The 14,208-nt window shown below is 50.7% G+C and overlaps 1 protein-coding gene across 2 annotated transcripts in view; it reads left to right on the plus strand.

Moving 5' to 3' along the window:
• LOC122388125 overlaps positions 1–14,208 on the plus strand; it is a 50,751-nt gene that overhangs the window by 23,203 nt on the left and 13,340 nt on the right. Inside the window, exons 2-5 of one of the 2 annotated variants that reach the window (XM_043378923.1) lie at positions 2,045–2,285; positions 7,108–7,331; positions 10,943–11,244; positions 12,850–12,987. In XM_043378923.1, the coding sequence (XP_043234858.1) occupies positions 7,108–7,331; positions 10,943–11,244; positions 12,850–12,987 (664 nt within the window). In that variant the 5' untranslated portion in view covers positions 2,045–2,285. The remainder of the gene's footprint in view (positions 1–2,044; positions 2,286–7,107; positions 7,332–10,942; positions 11,245–12,849; positions 12,988–14,208) is intronic. The other variant, XM_043378924.1, reaches the window with a different exon arrangement.

Here is a 14,208-nt window from a genome sequence, read left to right on the forward strand (position 1 = left end):
GTAATTGCCCCACGCTCCCGCCCGTCTGGCGGCGCCGGGTGGCCCGATTCACCGGCCGGGGCGCCGGGCCGTGACGCTCCCCTGCCGCCGCGGTGACGGTCGTCACGGGCCGTGACGCCAGAGCTGACCGGCCTGCTCCGGGCCGGAGGGAGGCCGTCACACCGGCGGGCGCACAAAGGGGCCGCCTGCCGCACCGGGTGGGGGGGGGGGCGCAGCACACGTGGTCAGCTACACGTGCAGTGGTCACAGACGGGCGGAGCACTGAGCTACCAACACACTGCCGTGTGGTGGTAGTGGAGCAACGTGCAGCGGAATTAAGGCGTTATGCATTGAATTGCTCCTGACTTTCGATTTCCTTTTCGCAACAATTTGTCGGATTTTTAATGTCTGCATATCAAGAGAAAGAGTGGGTTTGGTGGGTTTCACGGTAGAAATCTGCACGCCACCGTTTGCCACAGTTTATCGGTCAGGTCCCAGCTGCCATGAATGTGTCACACGCCTGACGAAGTGTATAGCAAACAGAGCTACCGGGGCCCATCAGCAGCTCTTTACAGATCAATGTGACCACCCTGATTGGTGGCATTCCATGATGTCTTACAGTGATGATGGCCTACCACAAGCCTTGGTGGCTTACCGGTGGTGGTGGACAGAGCCATTAGTGCCTTACCAGATCCACGGTAGAAAATAAATTTTCCGTGACAAGCAGCATGAGGTAGAAGCACGAGTATTTCAAGCAAGGTACTACTCTTTCGGTGTAAATCTAAAATAGCTTTATCAAAAGCAGCGATAAATTCATTTTTGATTGAGGCGTCACATATTTGTTTGACTTTTGCATACTTCACTGTAGGCTCAAATGCAAATGCATTTTTTTTTTCAAATGCAGGCTGCAATTTTCAAAGCCAGAAAAATGTCGGTTTTTCACCCACGGAAGACGCCGCGCCATTGTCTCTCGGTATGTACCGAGGTGTGAGCAGCTCAGCTCAATTCCTGGTTTATCGAGGGGGGGCCGTAGTTACCTTGGTCGGCTCCCTGACAGTGCCAGCGGCAAACGACCAGTGCAAGAAGGAATGTCGCCACCCACTGTGCCTTTTACATGGTCCGCGGTAAACCGACATACCGTGCTAAATGGCCATAAGTTCCGGTACGGTGCTCCGTGCCGATTTTTGCTTGTCACCGACTCACTTTATTCTCGTTGAGAACAAATTTGGCACAGTGTCGCACAGGCGACCCGTGCGACCTTGTGCGAGTGTAAAATACAAAACACGATTTGTCAACGTTGTCGGCGAGCCGCCGAAGGACCTCGGTTGTCGTCCCGGCCCGCGGCCGCCCGCTGGCCTGCGCGCTGTGACCCAACCGCCGGGAAACCTTTCCACCTGTTCTCAACGGCGCCGCCGCACGCGTCTCCCGCTCGCACAATGCGCCAAATGGGATTTCACGGACGGCTGAGCACGAATGCGGCGCACTGGGGGCGAGCGCGGCGCACGCCCCGTCCAATGTGCGTCACAATGGTCACCGTCGGCTCGCGCTGGCGGCGGTCGCGGCGCAGCGGCGGCGGTGGGTCTATGTCTGGTCAAGGGCGGGGAGGGCGCCGGCGGCGCGGTCACGCCTGGCTGGAGGGCGCCGGGGCGCCGCGGGGCACCAGGTGGTCGGCAGGTGCCGGCGCCCTCCCCCGCCGCCGGCTCCCCTCCCCGCGGCACGCACCCTCCTCCGCTGCTCCGACGGGGAGGGGCCGCTGCCGGCTGCAGGCCGCGACACCGCGACTCCCCGGCGGCGGCGGCGGCGGCGACCCTTTGTTCACGGCCTATGCAAATCGAGCGGTCCTTTTGCGCCACCGCTCACCATTACCCATTTACGCCTATCATCGGTTTTGTTTTTCAACCGTTCATGCCTGCTCGTCAGTCGTCACTATGTTGTGTTTTGCCGAGTTGCAGAGTTGTCCCGGGTACTGAGGAAGGGAAGGGAAGGGGTGGAGGGTGCTGCTGCACATCGACCGGCGGCCCGTGTTGTCCCTGTAACCCTGGTGACCCCCCGCTGACGTCATCAGTCTGGAACGCCGCGCCGCCGACTCACTGAACACGATCGATTCTGCCGACACACCGACTCGCGGTGTTGATGTCCGACGCAGTTCCAGACCGGGACAAAGGGCCGACGGAGGAGCCGGAGCCGCACGAGCTGCACTGCGTCCACCGGCCGGGTCAGTCGACAGAGCGGGTGGTCCAACAGTGTGTGGACGGTACTGAGCTCTGTCCACCGGAGCCGACCACGGCGGAGGCGGCGAATATCAGGTGAGCAGGACCGACCTGTGTGTGTGTGTGTGAGGGGGGGGGATCTGTGTGTCCCTGTGTCTGTTGTTGAGTGTGTTTTGTGCGTCTGTGTCTATAGTCAGACTACATGTGTTTGTGTAACGGTGTGTATGTGATTCTGTGAGACTTTGTGTGTCTTCTCTGTGTGCTAGGTACCCGTCTGAGTGTTTGGATGTGGGTGCTTACATGCATTAACGGGGAAGAGGGCATAAGGGGCGGAACGGGGGGGGGGTGCACCGGGGAACCGTGTCCCCTTGATTTCGGCATTTTAACATAAGCCCTATGGGCGTTGCATGGAAAGAATGGGACCAAAAGTCGGCAATGCCCCCCCCCCCCCACCTTAACCCTCGCCGGCCGAGGGGGGGGGCGGGTGCCGCCCCCCCCCCCCATAGGGTTTTTTCGCGATAGCTCCGAACACGCTGGCGATAGAGAGCTGAAACTTGGCATACCTGACCTTTGATCCAAGCCGCATCTTTTGACACCAACCGCATTTTTGGGTCAGGTCAGGTCACTGACCTATGACGTCATAAGTGAACCTCTGCACGGTCTTCAGATGTCGCAACTTCGCAACGCCCTCACTGCCAGAGGAGATGTCACAGGGAAATGAAACTTGCAGGATCTAGTATCCATTATGAGTCTCACAACTTGTATATCTCGGATTTTTCCTAAAGGTCATATGAGGTCAGGTCATTTTCGTGACCTCACCATTATAAGTCAATGGGGAAAAATGAAAACTGCTATTCTGGCGCCGGGAACGATCTCCAACTATCTCAAGCACACAGAATCGTGATTTGATGCACTCCTTGCAAGGTTAGATGCGTCACTTTTGCAATGTTGACCTTCCGTGACGTCATTTATGACGTCATCAAGGTCATATTAGTTTTTCGTCAATAACTCCCGATCAAATTGAGCTAGCGAGTCGGGAAAGCCACCAATGGACTCAGGAAGACCTGCCGAATCGAATGATATGCGACTTGACCTCTTTCGACCAACTTCGTGACCTGGGGGTGCTGACCTGACCTTGACCTGAGGTCAACACCCCAAGTTGACCTGACCCGGACAAAAAGTATATCATTCGACGCGCCTGATCAAGGCGAACACGATGCTGCCAAAATCGCGGCTCTGCGGCCGTTTTTTGCGAAGTTATTCACCAAAAACTGAACCGTACCTTGGGGCACTTGACCTGACCTCAGAGGTCACCGGTTGACCTAGGACCTTAAAATCGGGTACCAATCTCTGCGTCTCGTAACGGCGCACACGCTCGTTTTTTCCGCGACGCGCTAGCTCCACCAGGGGCGAAACGGCGAGGGGGGGTCGTACCCGCCCCCCCCCCCCTCGGCCGGCGCGTATGTAGAAAACCAATAGGTCCGGCGAGGGTTAATTGAAGGTGTTCCGCGCTACTGGGGAGGGGGCAAATGTCCCGCAGTGGCTGCCAGTTGCCCCGGCAGTGACGAGATTTTGCCCACCCTGTAAGAGTAAATATAATGCGCTTCAAATAAATATTCTCCAAGCTGTCAAACCCAATGTGAAAGTCAATCAATCCTATTTCCTTTTCATATTTTGTCGCCCGTGTTTACACTGCTCTTAGTCTAATACCGTAGAGAACATCCAGCGGCGTATCCACAATATTGAGATTACCTTTACTTTAGGGGAACCAATGACAACTTTTTAACCCGCGTCCTGGTGGGGGGCATTTTATGCCCCCCGTTCCAGTCGTTTCGCACTATCTCCCAAATTAATGCGCCGATCGCCGCGAAAATTTCAGAACCCTCTTGTAAATCGGTTTTACACCTCGTTACCTTTTCTTCCACAGTCTATGATAGGTGGGCCGCAAATGACGTCAGAGTGACGTCACGTTCAGGCATTTCCGACCCAAAAGAGGTTTGATGGGAGGAGCTGCCAAGCCCAAAGTTTTAAAGATAAAGAAAAATGTTGAAAAACAAAAAGATATAAAACGAGCAGCGCTACAAAACTGCTATCTTGTTTGTTATATATTTATTTTGATTTTGAACCCCAAATTAAAAAAGTGACTTTTGAAATAATCCCCTAAAATGTAAAACAAAATAAAAAACCGATCTTTTTGTTAACCCGCGCAAAAATTGAGCGTGAAACACATATTTTGCTATTTGAGGTCACTGATACCAGGTCAGGTAACAGAGGTCAGGTCACTGAGGATGACAATATGAAAGTGTCGTGTAATCCTTGTTTAACCCTCGCCCATGTAGGGGGGGGGGTTGGTGCAACCCCCCCTGAGGTTTTTCTTAGCTACACGCCGAACCGCTTCAGATAGCCTGCTCAAATTTTCAGTACCCTTTGGGGCATCCTTTGCGCAACTTTTGGTATTTTTTTGTCAAGGTCATGTCAGGTCACGGAGTTATGACGTCATAAAGGGAACAACCTCCGGCCAGATTTACGCTAAATTGGAGATTGCTTCACATTGGTATAAATGCCGACTGACCTGACGCACTGATGGATTGTTTTAGAATCACAACTGGCTGATTTGACATTGGCACAATGTCCGTTGACATTTTGAAGGTCACTAAAGTTCAAGGTAAGGTCAGTGACCTCGGTTGACCTGTAATGACTTCTTGCACTTGTATGCCTTTTCGGGGTATTTTGATGCCCTGAATTCGAATTTGCTATCCATTTCAGGCATCGTCGGTTGTTTCTTGTAGTTCATTTTGGGTCAGGGTCAGGTCAGTGACGTCACACGCCTGACGTGACCCAATGCAAAAATGACCTTGCAGACTTCCGATGCTCCCAACGCATCATTTTTAGAGTTATGACATCGAAATACACACCAAACGATAGAGAATTGATCAAGGATCACGATAGTGAAGGTTTCAAGTCGATATCTCTTAACGTTTTGCCGCAATCGGCGCGGAAATCTGAAAAAGTTAGATTTTTTTCGAAAATTTGACCTTTGACCGGTCATAAGTAGGTCAAATATTGACCTAGGACCAAAAAAATATACCACCAATCGCGAGATCTCGTTGAAAGCAATCCGTTGGTCTTTTCCGCTAAGCTCTACGACGCTTCGTTTTCAAACGCCAGGGGGGGGGGTCGCACCAACCCCCCCCCCCCTGCATGGGCGAAGGTGGCAAAACAGCGTTTACGGGCGAGGGTTAAAGTACCCGGCGGCCGCTGGGCCTCCGCGCCACCCGCCGGCCGCTGGGGGGGGGGGCATATAGTTGCCCCCCTTTACTTCTGCGACGATATCGTCGCAACGCGAAGAGATAATGAAGCGAAACTTTGCACATATCTTCCTGAATACATAGCCGAGGTTGTGTCCAAATTTAATGTCGATTTCATCTGAAATGACGTCACAGTGACGTCATAAGTGAAATTATAGATTTGCGACTCTCCAGTTTCCTCACGATGTATCAGATATATGGGACCGTATATAAAGGGCCGATTATTGGTCAGGAACTAGATGGAAGTGTATTTAGGTGTTTCAAGATGACAGCAGGTGCTGTCTAGTTCATTTACAGTTGAGTTTCATGCTCAGCGACATCAGAAACGGTCCGTATAGGAAAACGACAATATTTTATGACGTCACTCTGACGCCATCTTAAGTGCTACAACCACCAAATTTTGCTCAAACATTGCCTAGGTATTCATTTGAAGCTACCTTGAGTTTCACGTTCGTAGCTTATCAGGTTTCGGAGATATTCCGCAAAATGTAAAGGGGGGCAACTTTATGTCTCATCCAGCGGCTTGTGGGTTAAACATGCATAAGGGCTACAGTCTGACCGTCGAGGCCCTCTAGGTGGCCTCTGATGGTCCAACGCCAGCCTCTGAGGGCCCAGCGCCAACCTTAGACTTCAGAGGACAGAGGGCCCCACGTTAACCTAAGAGGGCCTACATTGTCCTTAGATAGCCCCAAGCTGAGCTGTTCCCAGTGGGCCCCAATCTGGCTTAGAAGACCCCACGCCGCTGGTCTTAGAGGAACCCACGCTGCCCTTATATTACCCCACGCTGGTCTAAAAGGGCTACGCACTGGCTTCTTTGGGCCCCACGTCCACATTTGGCTATTTAAGGTCCCAAAGCGGACTCTAAATGACCATGCTAGCCTCCGACGGCTCGACTTCGGCTTCTGAAGGCCCTACGCTGGCCTCCAAACCTTTGATAGAAGTTTGTTTAGACATGTTTACGTATGCTTAACTGATTAGGCAGAATTTTGGTATACCGTTACCTACGGTATATGGTATGAATGTTAGGTATGGTGTAAAGGTCCGCTTATACGGTGCATATTAGGTGGTATATGACATTCTGATTACTGGAGTCTGGTTTGCCCCCCATCCCCCAGTCGAAATTCCTTAGCCGAGGTCCTGCTGTGTGACTGTGTCAGTCCTGCTGTGTGACTGGCTGTATCCTATACATCCGATCCATCCTATAAGTATACATCTGGTGTTTCTAAGTACATCAGGAGCCAATCGCCAGGGGTCGTTCAACCAGACCCTCCCCCTGCACCGTCCGCGTTATGAAAAAGGCCTGGCCACGGGGTAAACATTCGTAGTGATAAACGTGTCTTTATTATCTCGTTTTTTTTGCGAAAAACTAGTAACGATAGTAAATTTTGATATTGGTTACCTAAGACCTGTCTGCCTGCCTGCCAAGCTTGCCTGCCTGGTATGCTACAATACGGGTTGCATGACAAAACATGTCGTAATAGTAATGACATGTCGTTTTGTGACGTGATTGATCTGCACGTCATGTCGTAATGCGTACGACGTAACGCTACGTACTATGTAACCTTTTTATGATTAGTAGAAACGTAAAAAACTGTAATTCTGCATTCCAGATGGAGATGACAGATGTGCGTGAAGACCTGGCCGCCCTTCGCCGGGAGGTGGCCGCACTGAGCAAAGTGGTGGCCAAAGTCCAGGGGGAGTACGCCGCACTTCACGGTGCGATGGTCCGCCTGGAGCAGGCAGTTATCGAGGAGCGGACCACTCGCCAGACCGTGGTGGAGGATCTGCGGCAGGAGGTCCGCCGGCGAGCGGCGCCATCCGGCCGTCCCCAGGGGTGAGACTGGGAGGCAGCAGGGGTGGCTGTGGGGGCTGAGATATTTCGGAGAGCTGTCATGGTGAGAAGTAAACGTTCTTTGTAGAAGGTGTAAGAAATAAACCACCACTACTGTTAACGCCAGACCCCTTGAGACCCTAATTTTTCGCGATTATTTTTAAATGCGTGGAATAATTTCAACCATATTTAGTTAGAAAGGAGCTGTTTCAAGACCTGCCGATTTTTTTTCTTCAAATACATTTTGTTGTCACTTAAATATTTGTGACACTTGTCATTGACTCGTAATGTTAACTGTTTTTCCATCCTGGATAGAGGCTTTCATACGCCATATGACATTTGGCTCCGCCCACGACTGCAGCATTGACCCGTGCCCATCAGCGACCTCTGTACAAACGACACCCCTGCCATCTGTAAAGGACTTTATGAATTTCGCTGACGCTTCACGTGCTATGAATCAATTGCAGCAGACGGTCAAGTAAATGTTAGGCTCTTGTTGACTCTTGTAATATAGGACCAAGATGACCATCACTCCTCAACCCACTACTCACACGTGCGTTAACGATTCCTAACAAATACGATTTTCGATGTAGGATATCTGTTTGAAATACGAGCGAGCCTTAACCCTATTCCTGGCGGGCTCCGCCGGGACAAGAAACTGGCGGGGGGGGGGGGGGGGGGGCCGATTCGGCCCCCGCTTCAGATCTCAAAAACTACACATCGCAGCGACAAACGGTAAACGGCATCGGATACGCACGGTCAAGATCTACAATTTTTACTCAGGTCATTTTCAGGTCAGGTCAAAGATGACGTTACAGGGGTCGAAAAAGTCAAAATGGCGGCGCTAGATATGGAGAGAGTTTTTCTCGAATAACTTTCGAATTAGTCAAGATAGGAACAAACTAAGGGCATCATCGTGATCCTCTCGTCAATCCGCATCGAATGATATATATGTTGACCTCGAAAGGTCAAGGTCAAAGGTTGACCTCAGGTCACGTGACCTCGAGGTCATCATGTATATAATTCGATGCGTCTTGACGAGCTGAACACAATGAGACCATCCACGCTTCTGTATCTTGTTCCTGTACGGAGTTATTGGCCAAAAACCTTTGGTGACCTTTGATGACGTCACATGACCTCACAGCTGCCCAACAGCAAAACAGACCTCAAGGTAGTGAAGGTTGATCGTATATGAAGTCATGTATGGTAAATGGGGCCATTCCGACCCATTTTAGTGGTAAAAACAGGGAATTGATTTTTCCCCCATTGACTTATAATGGGGAGGTCGCGAAACTGACCTGACCTTAGGTCACCGATATCAAAATTCCGAGATATACAAATTGCACATACTGGTACCCTAACTAAGGCCTGAAGAGAAGAAATTGATCGGTCAAAAACTCTAGCTCTGGCGTGATTGCAAACTTTTCTGAGGTAGGGTCACCAAACCGCCTCTGGTGACCTGACCTGAGGTCAAATCAACTCAAAATTTTCAGACATGTTGCGTAGAAGCCTTTTAGGAAAAGTCAGAAAATTTGAGCTTCCTAGCTCAACGCGTTTGGGAGAAATAACCAAAAAACCTCAGGGGGGGGGGGGGCTCCTGAGGCCCCCCCCGCCAGGAATAGGGTTAAGATGTGAAGCGAAGGCAATTAACTTATTATTGCGTTGTTCGATGGTTTCATAGCGATGTACAAATCGGCAGCTACTTGGTGACATTCGACATCCCATTATCGCATTATCTGCAACGCCATAGGCTTTAACCCTCGCCGGCACAGGCCATTTTGAGTCCTTCGACGGCACAAGGGGGGGGGGGGGGTTGGTACGACCCCCCTCGCGTTTGGCCCCTGATCGAGCTAGAGCTTCGCGGAAAAAACGAGCGTGTTGCCCGTCACGAGAGGAAGCCGATGATACCCAAGTTTTAGGTCCTAGGTCATCGAGTGACCTTCCAGGTCAGGTCAATGACCCGAAAACCGGGAAAATCGGGACCTGTTAGAAAGTCGTAAAGTATGGCTGCTAAGTGGTTTTCCGGGGTGCTGATTACGAATATCGTGTTAGTTTTGATCAGAGATGATGTTTTTAAGCATTTAGACCAGGTCGGGTCAGGTCAGGTCAACCGGTAGGGGTTGTGACGGGTATTCGTAATACGTGTCAGTCAGCCGCCTCTGACAGCTTCGTAACATGTTACGAAGGCACCAAAACTACTCGTAAATGTTCAAATGGTTGCTAAATTCGAATTCAGCTCCAAAAGCTAGCCTATAAACATGAAAAACTCGAAAAAGTGAACCGAGGTCACCCGAGGTCACCAAAGGTCAGTGACCTGACCTGACCTTCAGGTGACCTTGACACCCACCCTAATGTATGGGAGCAACATCAAATCACATATTTGAACGTTTGAAACCACGAAAAGCTTGCAAACGCGCGGCTAATGCGAGCCGACATACGCCGAATCGTGATTTCGGCCAAACATGGTCACGGAAAAGAGGTCACAGGTCAAAGGTCATTGGGGTCAGGGTCATGAAATTTTCAGGAAACGTGTAAAATTGATCAATGCGAGGGTACTGAAAGTTTCGTTGCGATCGGCTGCTTTTTACACGAATTATTCGCGAAAAACCTTAGGGGGGTTGCATCAACCCCCCCCCTGTGCCGGCGAGGGTTAAATACAGGTGAATATTTCCTAACCTTATGTCAGTTATATGCCATCTGCCCGTCATTTGCAGCGTATAAAAATAAAACAAATATCAGCGAACATATCAGTAATGTGCAAGCAATGCGCATTGAGCATTTATGGCTCCTCAGTCATCATGTCGTTCTTTGGGCACTGTCAGCCAAGACGTTATCGCACAACTCCGCCGGCTTTCGGCACCGCTCGACCGTCCCTGCTCCCCGCCACAGCGCGAGTGACCGCGCGCCGGCCCGAAACCGCCGCAGGCCAAGACCACAGAGGCGGGGCTTAGCTGTGACGTCATAACGTATCACAGACTGACTGGTGATAGCCTCTACACACCGGGTGAAAATCTTGCTCGAAATTTAACATTACGAGTCAATGAGAAGTGCCTGAAATATTGAGATGGCGATAAAATATCTAAATTGTAAAAGTGTCGGCAGGTTTTGAAACGGCCATGTCCTGAACTTGGTTGAAATTCTTCCACGCATTTAAACATAATCGCGAAAAAATAGGGTCTCAAGGGGTCTGGCGTTAACAGTAGGTCTTTGAAGGTCGAGTAGCTTGTAATTGTAATTTCCGCCCAATTAAAAAAACATGCCTTGAATTCGTACCATCTTTTGCAAGTCAGCCGTCTAGTCTCGATCATATTGTTCAAGTTTTCGACAGATGTCCTGCATAAAGTTGGCCAGTTCGGGGCACCATATCCCGCACTTATTTACATGTCTTCATCAGCAATCGTGTCACATAATCTAGTTAGTCGGTCGTATCAAATCGTTCAGAGTCGTATCAAATTAACTCTGAACGATTTTATACAACCGAGTAGATTTGACGATGCCATTACTGACGACGATGATATGGAAAGGTATATCGAAATATCAAATGAGCCGACAATAAGTGCGGAATTGTTATGCCTGATCAGTGGATTTATAGACTTTGTTCTTTTTTTCTTCAGTAGGGCTAGAAAACTTGCCAATGACGTCACGGTACAGACGGAGCCCCAGCCATCGGCAGTCAGTGACGTCACGGTACAGACGGAGCCGCAGCCACCGGCACACAGTGATACCACAGTGCTGAGAGAGGCGCTAAGGACCGTGACGACGTTCGACGCTCCGTCAGCCCTTGGCGAGGATCAGCTGACGGCGCTCCTGCAGAGTCTTCCCCGCTTGGAGGAGCTGACCGTCAGGGTCCCGTCCTTCGGAACGGGGCGGTGGCTGCGGCTGCTGCCGACGTCACTGAGGACGCTATACGTTGCCGGTAAGAATATGTTGAGGAAACGCGTACTATTACTTCTGAATGGTGGTAGGTACTTACATGGTACATAAAGTAACAGTTTCAGTGATAAACGTTCAGCGGACATATGTGTGCCATGCTACCTACATGCTACACAAATATTAGCCACTGTATTGTACAGTTCACAGCAGAAGTAATGTGGGGTTTCAGTCAAGGGTATGTTCTGCTTCTGAAGCTTAGGAACGATTAGCCAGACTACAATGAAACTTGAAATGTAGCTTATATGTATCGTCACCCTTGCAGCTGCAACTTTAGCTATTGACATCTTCTTTTCGATCACTCCGCATTAACCCTAGAACGCCTAGGGGGGGGGTTGTATCAACCCCCCCCCTGAGGTTTTTCGGAAATAGTGCAAAAACGGCGGCGCGCAGCGCCGCCAAATTTTGGGTACCTTATGGGGCAACCTTTGCGCATCTTTTGCCGAAAAAAATTTGATCGGGTCATGTCAGGTCACGGAGTTATGACGTCATAAGAGGTACAGCCTCCGGCCGGATTTTCACAAACTGAGTGTCAACGCCCGAGGTTTCCTGCCGGTGGTACGGACATCGGTTGATGGATCGTGATGAAACTTCCCATGCATGTTGGGGCAAGTATTGGCTATCATATGGTATAAGAAATTTGACCGGGTCAGGTCAGGTCACGGAGCTATGACGTCACAAGAGGAACAGCGTCCGGTACTATTTTTGAAAAGCGCCCGAACCACTATTTTGCTAATTCTTGTCACCTCAATGGGAATATGCAGCAATATTAGCTTCTACAGGGAGCAAATGGACCTCCCAAATCCAAAAATACAATCAGATTTCAAAAATTTAAATTTTGATTTTTCGAATTTCTGCCGCCGACTGTGACCTTGCCGACTTCCGGCGCTCCCAACGCGCCATTTTTAGAGCTAGGGAAACGAAATACATACCAAACGATAGAGAATTGATCAAGGAACACGATAGTGAAGGTTTCAAGTCGATATCTCCCACCGTTTTGCCGCAATCGCCGCCGAAAGTTGAAAAAAGTCTATTTTTCCGAAAATTTGACCTTTGACCGGTCAAAAGTAGGTCAAATGTTGACCTAGGACCAAAAAATATACCACCAATCGCGAGATCTCGGCGAGAGCAATCCGTTGGTCTTTTCCGCTAAGCTCTACGACCTTCCGTTTCGAAACGCCAGGGGGGGGTCGTAACAACCCCCCCCCTGGTCGTTCGTGTTATGAGAAATGGCCTGGTCGTGCGAGGGTTAAACAATCGCCAGTCAAAGCCAACCGTTGAGATTGGTAAAACCCTACATTACTTTAGCGGTGGGCTGTACATACCTACTTTATACTATTGCAAACGAATATGACCTGTATGTACTGAACCTGTATGACCTGTATGTACTGAACTGTATTAATTAACTGACGCATGTATAAGCGTAGTGCATGCATTGTGCACAGTGTTCAATTACTGTCCAACAGTGCCGATCGACCCTGGCTTTGTCAGTGTCGTCTGTGTCAGGGTTTGACACCACAGTGTCAGCCGCCTCCCGACCCGGCAGCAGCTCCGTCCGACTGCTGTCAGCTGACACAGCTCTGTCCGACAGGGCCGGAGGTGACGAAGTCGATGTGGCCTGGACGGTACGGGAGTGGTCTGTCAGTATCTCTCCAGGGAGTGGCTGCCGACACCATCAGTCACCTGGCCACGGAGCTGGGGTCACGGATTACCCTACTAGTCACGGATGGTGAGCAGCGGTTGAAGTTACTCATATATGAATGGCTAGGAAGGGATAAACCATGGGCGTAGGAACGTCATGAAAAGTGGGTGGGCCACCCTGTCAAGGGGCCTCCTTTTCCAGGGGCCTCCTATTTTCAGGGGCCTCCAACTTTTGCCTCATCCTGCTGGCTGCTTTCAAGTATGACCTCCAAATCTAGCTTCTGAGATCGGGCAGATGTACCCAGGGGCGTAACCGCTAAAGCGAACAGTGCGGAAAGTCCGCACCATTTTTAAAACTTCTTCCCCCTCCGATTTTTTTTAGAATCTATTTGCCGCAAACGGCGCATGACCCCTGAAAACCCTTACACAAATGTCTTCGTCGTTTCCCAGGTGCCCCCATTAGCTTCATAGGCGCCCTCTTTGGCATATAAGCGCCCTATGTGCCTATAGTCATCAGAGACATCCCTATATGTCCCACACTCGCCCCGTTGTCGCATACAATGTGCGCTTATCATAGGCGTCTCTCTCTTATGGACACTTGAAGGCCATGCTCTTTTGCCATGCCGGCGCCCCTGTTTCTTATGAATGCACCCCCATGGCATTGATCAATTGCAATTTGCTGACCTCTATTGCATGTGGACGCCCATATATGTAGGCCTCAGAGGCGCCCCTCTTTCGCATTGAGGCGCCCCTATGGGCTTCATAGGCGCCTCTCTATTGCACGTAGGTGCCCTACTGTCTCAGAACCGCTCCCCTTTGGCATGCAGACGCCCATCTTTCGTACGGAGGAGCCGCTGTGGTTCTTAGAGACGGCATGGTGCTCCCAGACGCAGATGGGGCTCTCGGAGTCGACAGTGTGGGACCTTCAGTCGCTGATGGGTGCCCGCCAGATGTGGACCCTCGGAGACGCCGGTATGGGGCCCTCAGAGATGCCAGTATGTGGCCCTTAGAGACACCGGTGTGGAACCCTCAGATACTTCAGTGTGAAGCCCTTACAATTGCTGGTGTGGAGCTATGAATGCGCTGGCTTAAATCCCTCAGAGGCCGGTACATGGACATTAGAGCTCAGTGAGAGTTCGCGTGGTGCCTTCAGTGGCCTTGTGGAGCCGTTAGACATCAACATGGTGCTCTCAGGAGCCGGTGAGTCCTCAGAGTCACCGCGGTGTGGGGCCTTCAGAGCTCCAAGATACTGGTGTGGGGCCCTCAGAGGTGTCGGTGTGGGTCCTTCAGATGTACATATAGAGCCTTG

Source organism: Amphibalanus amphitrite, unplaced genomic scaffold (assembly GCF_019059575.1).
Source record: "Amphibalanus amphitrite isolate SeventyFive unplaced genomic scaffold, NRLGWU_Aamphi_draft 000309F_arrow, whole genome shotgun sequence".
Classification (NCBI taxonomy): domain Eukaryota; kingdom Metazoa; phylum Arthropoda; class Thecostraca; order Balanomorpha; family Balanidae; genus Amphibalanus; species Amphibalanus amphitrite.